The sequence below is a fragment of the Artibeus jamaicensis genome, unplaced genomic scaffold, assembly GCF_021234435.1.
Source record: "Artibeus jamaicensis isolate MK-2021 breed Jamaican fruit bat unplaced genomic scaffold, CSHL_Jam_final contig_1030, whole genome shotgun sequence".
NCBI lineage: Eukaryota > Metazoa > Chordata > Mammalia > Chiroptera > Phyllostomidae > Artibeus > Artibeus jamaicensis.
The window spans coordinates 1-10,170 of NW_026521202.1; the positions used below are offsets into that span (position 1 = coordinate 1).

Genomic DNA, 10,170 nt, shown 5'->3' on the forward strand with positions numbered 1-10,170 from the left:
GTATAATCTAACTTATTCTTTAGAAACAAATCTTTGATTTTATGAATGCTTATGGACAGAGACTCTTTCTGTGCTTTTAGTGGCCTATGGCTCCTGGTTTAAGCACGTTAAGAGCTGGTGGAAGAAAAAAGAAGAACACCCAATACTTTTCTTACACTATGAAGATATAAAAGAGGTAAAATGATAGAAATTTGTTATAAATAATGTCCCACTACATCCTGGGGTAAAAGGATGAATATAACATTTTCAAGTTAACCTGTGAAGCCCAAAATGATATGATTGCTTTCCCTATTCTTCATGCCTGCTTACCCAGATCTCGTTAAGGTCATTAATAATGTTCTAATTGTGAAAGCTATGACATTTTTGTCCCTCATATTTTTTTAACCATTGTGTTTACTTTGCGCAGCTTTCCTTTCTCAAATTTTCTTCTTCATTTAACAGGTTATCAGACTGGTGGTTTTCCAGTGGATCTCTCTGTATCACTTAGCTGTTTTTCTTTTTCAGCTGCTTAGTGTATTTTGGTGCTCATTCCAGGCCCACTGTTGCCAAAACTATGTATGTGCTAATGGTCCTTCAAAATGCTTTTTTTCACTTCTACCCTGAATTCAAACCTGTGCTTTTATTAAAATGACTCTCAAATTTAATGTGTTCAAAACTAATCTCATCTTGCTTCTTTCTCTTCAACATGTCATTCTCTTCTTGGTTTATTCTCTCTTTTGGTTAATGATGTTATATGTACATTCAGGTTTCAAAGCTTTAGAGTATGTTGTCCTCATTGTCTTCCATATAGTGGATCTAGTTCAACTGTGTCTTGAACATCCCATTGGTTCACATGCCCTATCTAATATATACGTCTATATCTAACATGCCCTATATCCTTCAACTGTGCCCCAATCTTTATTTTATTATTACTTCCTCCTAGACAGGGACTCATAAGCATTCATCTATCCTCCTGTATGAACTAGAATTTCTTCAAATCTCACTGCAAAGTTCCAGGACTATTCTGGAGCTATTTTACTCAAATTAGGCAAACATGCATGCACACATGGCAAATATGTTTAATTCAAGTTACATTAGTTCTAAAAGCCTGAGTATACAAATGAAGATTTTTTTTAGACTTTCAGATTCATGATGGAAGGTACCATATGTACCATTCTTGTGACTGCATCTGCAGTTCCTAATACAGCACCTACCCCATAAATAAAGACTCAATGGTCATTTGTTGTATGAATAACTGATCCATTGAATGAGTGAAAAAATGAGTAATAGCAAAAGATGTAGTGACAATTCTACTTTGCATACCAGAAATCATGTCATAGGTAAAGTATCCTTTGTTCCCAAGTATTTCCAAGACACCTACAGATTATATATCTCATCTTATTAAAGAGTTGTCTGTTTTCCTGCTCTGCATGTGCTCCCACCTTCTATCACATTTGTTTGTAGCCCACTGATAACTTATGGTGGAAATCTACCAGTGCTTGAAGCAATTAATGCCAATTTGCTGGCATACAGAGCTGCACCACTAAAGTGGTTTTTATTAATCAGATTAAATTATGAGCACTTTTATAAGAGAGATCATTGTTCTTCTGTACTAAGTATCTCTCTTTCTTTCTGAACACATGAGTAGTACTTAACAGGCTTGTGAAAGGAGCAATTTTAGCTTCTTAATGTAGTCTCTTTTCTCCACAGAATGGAGAAATACATTTCCTGGGCTGGGCTGGTACCCAACCTTTGACTCACATGCTGTCTCCCACATGATGTTCTCATGTCAACCTTTTCTCATTCTGTAGCTAAACTGCTTTATTCAAATCAACTCATTTATATTAATTTACAGTCTGCCCTGATCAGCTTTATAAGCATACCCAAATACTTTGAGCCCCACTCAGATTTCCTCTATGGGTCATAATTAAAAGCCAGTGTTTTTCTACTCCAATACAGACATTCTTAAACAATGTTATGTAAAGATGCTTAATAGAACAACAATAGAGCAAAAGTATAATAATATATCAAGAAAAAATTCATAGAGAAGTCCAACAATTTACATCAGGTTGATAAGTTTCTGTATAAATTCTCAGTCAACGAGGTGAAAGATCAAGGCAGCAGAGGAAGATTCAATAGGAGCCAACACTCTCAACTTGAACTATTACTGGTTTATAAACTGACATCAGCAGTCATGCTTTGGCTGTGGCTAAATTATTCTCCAAACACTTTGAATCACTAACAGAAATTGCTATTTACCCACCCATCTGTGTTTTCCTAGTGTTACTAACTTCTCTTTTGTTTTTTTGCCACTATCATGATTTTTGACATGGCACTCATTCTAAGTATTGCCACCTCTTAATTAGACATCTCATTCTTCTCTCATTGAGGCCTCACACATAAAATATCACCATAACTTCCCTTCTAGGGAACTCCCTGCCAAAACAGTCACATGTGTACATGCACACACACACACATGCACAGAGATAATAAGAAACATTATTCAAAACTGTTGCTTCACTTCGTTATTACAGATACAAATACTTCCACAGGACATCCAAGGATGTTCTCAGTTAAAACCCAATTTATCTTTCTAGTTTTATACCTACCTTACTCCTGTGATCACATCAGATCTGACTCTAACCATTATGCTTTTTTCTCCCTGGAACATATTATGAGACACTAATACCTCTAAGACTTTTAACTGTTTTCATTATTGGATATTCACTGTTTGGTGACACAAAAGACCACACATCTTGGTAAATTCTGACTCATCTTTTTTTTTAACTCAGCTTAGTTATCAGCTTTCCAAAATCTTTTGAATTTATTCTTGCAGATTTTAGTTTGGCTTCCTAAAAAGTTACAAATATTGTTTATGTCATTAAAATCTGGAAAATGATCCATTTCTCAAATTTGGCTCTTTTTATTCTCAGTGGTTGATAAATAATTTAGGTCTCAATATCTTTGCACATTTATTAGAGTTTATTTTCAATAACTGGTCTCTAGCAAGTTTTAATCAGTATTTATACTTTAAGGAAATATACTTGAAGTTGTCCATGAACATATTAGTTTTGCTTTTAAATATTGTTGCTAAAAACAAGAAAACATATTTGATCAAAAGCAGAAAAAGAAGTGAAATGCAAAAAACAAATTGGTTTGCTAAGTCATGCACAGCTCAAATCTGATTACAAATGAGTTTAAAATAGCACTTCAGGTTTTTTCTTTAAGTATTGCTTATATTTAACCCAAAGTTTGTTCATATTGTATCTTAAATGTAAAAACATAACATGTATAACAAACAAAGTATCTCTGCTCTATTTTTCTTAAACATAAATTATGTTTTCATTTTTAATAATATTTTAAAAAATTTTTGAGACCCAACCACATACGGATTTAGTATTCAGATAAACATTTAAGAAAGCAGATTATAAATATCATATTCTTTTTACATTATCTTTGTCATTTTCTTGGATGTCTCTACCCACTACTAGAATCCAAAGCAAGAAATCAAGAAGATTGCTGCATTTCTAGAGAAAAGCTTAAATGATGAGATCCTGGATGAGATCGTCCATCACACCTCATTTGGAATGATGAAGGATAACCCTCTGGTGAATTATAAACATATTCCAAATACAGTGATGGATCACAGCATATCCCCTTTCATGCGCAAAGGTGACAATTTTTCTGAGTTTATTTTCCCTTTTTATTTTCTTAGACATTACTCTGAAATGAGGATTCACTTTGTGATCTCTACCAAAGTACTTAGACATTTGGGGTGTCAATTCCCTCAACTATAAAATAACAACACTGAAAATACTAACCACAAAAAACTGCCACATCCAATTAGAAATTGTTAAAGGAAATGATGCATGTAAACCTACTGTTAAAATACCTTGAATATTTCATAGATATTTCTTCCCTTATTTACTAGGTGGTCTTGTCAATTCTGATATGAGTCATTCCAAATTTGTTGTATGCAAATCCTCAATCTTTGTCTAAATTGACATAAGGATCTTTCTCTTCATGATAAATTAGTGTCAGTCAGTACAGTACTGTATTACTTTTCAAGATTTTATCTATTTGCAGAGAGTGAAGAAAGAAAGGAGAAAGAGGGAGAGAAACATTTATGTGTGAGAAAACAGTTTATCAATTGCCTCTCACACACCTGCCACCTAGTCATGTGCCCAGACTGGGAATTGAACCTGCCGCCTTTTTGGTTTGCAAGATGACACCGAACTCACTGAGTCAGATCAGTCCAGGAAAAAGTAGCATATTCTCTAAAGACCCCATATCACTTAGAAAACAGGGGTCATTTTGTTTAAAAGGAGTCATCAAGATAAAGAACCTTATTTCACCTTATAGAAAGTTTTTATTATGTAAACATAATAAATGAATTATTATGAATTCCAGAAAACATGGAATGTAAATTTAAGTTGTGAAGATGACAACACAGGAAGATGCTATTCATTGTTGAAATAGGGCATTACTTCCATTGTGGCTGGTTGTGTATGATTTGCATCAAAGTGTTTTATTAATGGTAAACAGAATGCATTTAACAAATTACTAACTTAAATTTGAGACATTACCCACCTAATAATGCCACTCTTTGGTTTCAATATGCTTTATGGAGTTGAAGGAAAAGGGGTAGAATATCAGTTGGTACACTGGGAAGTAAACATAACCCTAGAGATGTATCGTGTACAGGAACATGTGGAAGAAAACCCTTAATTTTAAAGAATTATATGGTTAAATTATTTTGTGAAACATTGTTCTCCACTACTTACTAAAATAGAAAATAGTTCTAGTGTTTTAAAATTGTTTCTTATTTTTTAAATCTCTACATTTAACTTTTCAAAAGTAAACTCTAGTTTAAGAAGGCAAAGCAAGTTTTTCATTGTCAGCCGTGCACTAGAGCAAAGAAGATACATACACATTTTCTAATGGAAGAGTCAGAACAACAATCTTTGTAAAAGAAAGCACGTGTTTATCATGCCGGATCCTCAACGGAAACTTCTAGAATTTTATCCTTCTCATCTGAACACTGATACCATCACATGATCCTCATTGGGGTATAAAGTTAAAGTAGATAAGCTTGGTATCTGAATTTTAGAGTTTTTCAAATTTCAACCTAAAAAAGTACATGCTGGTCTAATGAGAGCATGCCCTCCAGAAGTGGTGAAGAACTCGCCCTTTGTAGTCAAATTGATCTGGAATTGATCCAGACTATGCCAGTCCCTGAATTTATGACTTTCGATACCTTAATATATCTGCCAAAACCCTGGTTGCATCACTGAAAACACAAAGTACTAACATCTATGGAACAAGTTTTGGGGGAAGTTTATGCTACATGCTATATAAGTATTTGGAATATGTTTCTGATTATAAATAACACCAAAAAGTAACAAGACTTATTAAATTGTTCATGGTTTCTCTATCCATGCACTCATTTATTCATTCAATAAATATTTAAGGCCTATACACTCATTCACTAATTTACACATTGGAAGCCCTTCATCAACACCTATATGTAGCACATATTCTGTAGAATGTGCAAGTTTGAATGACACATGCATCTGCCTCAGGAGGCTCCTAATGCAAATGCAGAAGGCATGCATGCAAATGGGTGCTGAGGGGGGCTCCAAGTGAAATGGCCAAAGGGCCAGGCACACTCAAGTCTTCAATGACACTATATTGCATAATCAATGTTATAATTTAGTTACACAATAGTAAAGGTGGTAGGGACTGGATAGGTGATGTCCCTATCCCCTGTACCCATGCCCCAAATTGCAACAAAACAGAAATACCTGGGCTGTGACATCATTCGATGTATCAGAAAATGTACAGTCTTCTTATTCATATGAAGTAAATGTGTTTGCATGTGCTATGTAATTTATACTCTGAATGGAAGACATTGGACTACTTTATACCTGACTCTTCATTGTTTAAGTCTGTGCTCTCTGTTTCTAATGCCTTTGGAGTTGTACTACCCTGAATGTATTTACCCTACACTCACATACGTTTCCAAGACCTCTTGTCATCTAGTAAACATTGAACAAATTATAATACCAGAAAAACTACCTAAGGGGATGCTTTCTATTAAAACGACTTGAAATTCTCAGCAAGTCATCACTCCTTAATATAAATTACAACTGTGTAGGACCTATTTAATACTGATTATTTCATAATATTACCAAGTAAATGTTTTCCTCCAAGTTATTAGTATTTATCTATTTTAAATAAATATTTGTAAGTATTCATGTTTAAGATACAAAACAAGTTCATATCACCCAGTTTACTTTTGTAAAGATCATTCATGAATATTACATTTGATGTTATTCTTCACATCTAAAATGCAAGTAAAATGTAAGCCTAGTGAACTCAAAAATCACAAGTATCCTACCAGTATTATTCCATCCTCATTTATGCATTCTTGGAACTGATACTTACCAGCTTACAACTTTATGGATTCGTTGTGCAGATAACCATCTTTAGACAACTTGCAAAGTAACTCATATAAAATATGTCATGACCACTGTATAGTTGTAACACTAAGACCCAGGATAATGAGAAACACTAAAGAATCTCTTTCAGGAAACTACAAATTGTAGAGTCCATAAATTTAGACAAGGAAATTAACCCCTTTCAGAATATGTCTCTAAATGTCGGACTCTATAGTTATAAGCCACTTTTTAAATGAGAGGAATTACCAGTAAAATAGAAATGACATTTTAAAATATTTAAATTCAAAGGAAAATCTTTAGTTCCGCAACTTTTTTTTTGCTCTATGCTAGCTTTCCTATCATAATGGAAATATTTTACTCCTTCATATGTTTTTGTACTTCTTATTTTTAGGAATTGCAGGTGACTGGAAGAATCACTTCACAGTGGCCCAAAATGAGAAATTTGATGCCATTTATGGGAAGGAAATGTCTGGAAGCACACTGCAGTTCCGCACCAACTACTAGAGAACATCAGCTGCAATTCTGAAAAAACTAACCTGAAATTCGTTGACACAGGGCAGTTATGACTTGACTTGGGCAATCAAACGGGTTTTTAAAGAACCAGACATAATTTTAGAATTTTGATTTTTCAGTGTCATTGTTTAGTTCCCAGTTTTGCTTCTGACTCTGAAAATCTTCATTCTGTAAAGTTAAGGCCAATCATTACCTTTTTGTAAACTGTTCATGCCTTTTCCTAGACTACTACTGGCAAGAAAATATTTTAGGCTACCCGATTTCCATCTATTTTGGCTGAAAATGAAGTTTTTCTCCCTGTTACCATGGCCCAGGAAATTTGTAAACTGACACTGTATTTCCTAGCTCTGCCCCAATTTCCCTTTGCTGAGTATTTGATTCTGGACACTCTGTCCCACTGCTGTCTCTGGGTTTCAAGTTGTTCCCTGAGTCATAGCTCATGTTCTTGCAAACTCTCTATTGTGATAACATGGTTCATGTCCCAAGTCATGTGGTTCAGACTTTGGAACTTTTTATCCCTAATCTGATTATCCAAATTTCTAATCTCTGAATTTCCAAAGGTGAAAGGTTTACCTGAGTCTCCTTTGTACTCTTCTTCTCAGGCAACAGGAGTTCTACCCTGAGAGCCTGACTGAGGACTGGAACCTGTTCCCTGGGGAGACCACTTCCCACATCCAACCTGACTGTTATGAACTGCTGAGAATTGCCCAGTGTTGTTCACTGGTCTCCATTTAGGGGATTCAGTTTATTTGTTCTTGCTTCCAGTTCCCTGGGCCCTTACTTGTTCTGGAGACAAGTTCTGACACATGACCACCCCCTGAGCCACAACTGAGATGGCTACAATAACTTGGGTTACAATATTTTTATCCAGGGTGAATCTGTGCTATAGGCCTCTGCACCAGTAATAGCTCCTCAAGCTTGTAACTCATCTTTCCCAATGCCAGTGGAGGACTGATCCAATGCCAAGTGCAAACTTCCAAGGAGTGATATGTTTGTGATTCTGGAGATAGTTGAGAGTTATTATCTATCATTTACATTCAAATTACTCAGGGAATGAATTTGTGTTTATGCTTCTTAGACACATGTTTAGTAGTAGTTAACCTTGAATAGCTCAGGGTATTGTGAATCAGTTTCAACTTTCTAGAACACTCTTGTGAACAAGGAGGTAAAGCCAATCAGGTATCCATTTTAATTATTATCTTTCTTAACAATAAACTAATGTGGTACAAACTTGTGATATTATGGTCTGTTTTTGAAAAATAATTAAATGTCCCTAAAGTAGCTTTTTATCTGTGTACTAAATTGGCTGCATTAACTGCCTTCACTAACAATATGAAATGATTTCCACTTTCCTTAGTTTTTCTTGGTGACATATATTTCTGAAACTGCACTTTGTTCAAAACATTTAAGAGAGTTTTAGCTGTATCCCAGGTAGTTTTATAGGTACTGGATATAAATTGGAGAAAAAATAGAATTTAGATTTTCTTTTAACATGTTGTTGCCTCTTGTTCACTTTAAATCTATTACAAATGACAACACCCTGGTTCACTCGCCTGAGCTCATGGGCCACTCCACACAGTAGAACTCCAACTGGAATTCCAGCTGCAGGGGTACCTATTATTCCTTAAAATCATTCAGTGAACTGCCACCAAGCTACTTTTCCTAAAATGATAAATTTATCATTATTTCTCTTTTTCAGAAGTCATTGGTGCAATTTTTAAACAAAACCACTTATAATAACCCTCATTTCTCTTTTCTTAAACCATAGACTGTAATTTAAGGACAGTGATTATAAGTAGCTGGCAATGATGATTACTGTCTCATTCATGGAGCCTCACTAAGCAAGTCAAGGAATTGTTCTTTTAAGAAGCCAAAGTGTGGCTTAATTTTTTTCAACATCACATTCAAAGCAAGTGCCAGAATTGGTTTAGAGTACCTATGTAATAAGTACCAATTGTGACTCTTGTCATTATTGATGAAAGTAAAAGAGCCAAAAAGTCTCCCAAGAGAACAATAGTTTGGATTCTCCTTTAGTGACTCACTTAAACTTTAGAAAACTGAATAAACAAGATGTTTGTTTTCTTATCTGTAAAATTAAGTAATTGGTTTGTGTCTCTTCCACATTGTAAAGTTATCTGGCTTTATTTTATATGTGCTTTGTGACAACCATAATTAAACTGTATTCACCTGTGTAAACATGTACACACGTGTATAAGAAAATGCATAATACATGTATTCATTTGTACACATCCCATTGGTTCTGTTTTTTTAGTGAGTTTTGTACATATTCTAAGCCTTTTGCTATTCTACATTTCCATGAAAGTATTGTACTAGGTCCTTGGATTGTCCCCAGTTATAATATAAGGATTGTGAACTTCCAATTGCTTGGAAGCCACTTAAAACTGTAAGATTCCTTCTCCATAACTCTTCTATCAGGTCAAACAGTTGCTCAAAGCACTCAACCTCTTATGCCAACATCTACTTACAAGGAGGCCAATACATTGCCGTATCTCCTTGTCCTCTGTCCTATTAAACACTCTGTGAAACTCATTCTGAAAGATACTCCTGAGTGAGATGGAAAATTTACCTAACAGTAGTGGGAATCAGGTGACCAAGTCAGAATTCTAATTCTAGGGCATCATTCCAATTGTCTGGTGATTTTAAAATTTTAGCTTGTAGTGCCTTGGAAAGAACAGCAAAATGACTTTACCAACACTTTGTATAGTCTTTAATTACTGATGCTACATTTTCACTTATAGAAAATTATTTAACCTGACAAATACTTCACAAGTTGAGAAAATTAAAGTGCTGTTAATTAAGATCTACTGTTTCCAATTAATTGTTTCTTGCCAACAGTTTTTCATTGTGTACTTTAAATAACTTTTCTTTAAAACTTTGGGATTTATTATTGCACGTTCCATCAGGCACTTACACTTAGTGCTAATGTCAGCCCATATGATGACATGGGTTAAACCAGTTTTATATATTTACTTTTAGAGAGAGGTGGAAGGAGGAAGAAAGAGAGGAAGAGAGATGTCAGTGTGTGGTTGCTTCTCACATGCCTCTCACTGGGCACCCAACCAGCAGCCCAAGCATGTACCCTTACTAGGAATCCAACCAGCAACCTTTTGGTTCACAGACCAGCACTCAAACCACTGAGCCACACTAGCAAGGGCTAAATCATATTTAGTTTTTATTAGCATTGTATTATTTCACA

At 34.8% G+C, this 10,170-nt stretch overlaps 1 protein-coding gene across 1 annotated transcript; it reads left to right on the plus strand.

Annotated features, from left to right (window-relative positions):
• Positions 1–80: 80 nt before the first annotated feature.
• LOC128627030 (sulfotransferase 1B1-like) lies at positions 81–9,758 on the plus strand (the record flags this gene model as incomplete). Its single annotated transcript, XM_053662945.1, has 3 exons — positions 81–175; positions 3,471–3,651; positions 6,832–9,758. Coding segments are annotated over 3 exons (389 nt in total), but the record flags the coding sequence as incomplete, so codon positions are not given.
• Positions 9,759–10,170: the final 412 nt, after the last annotated feature.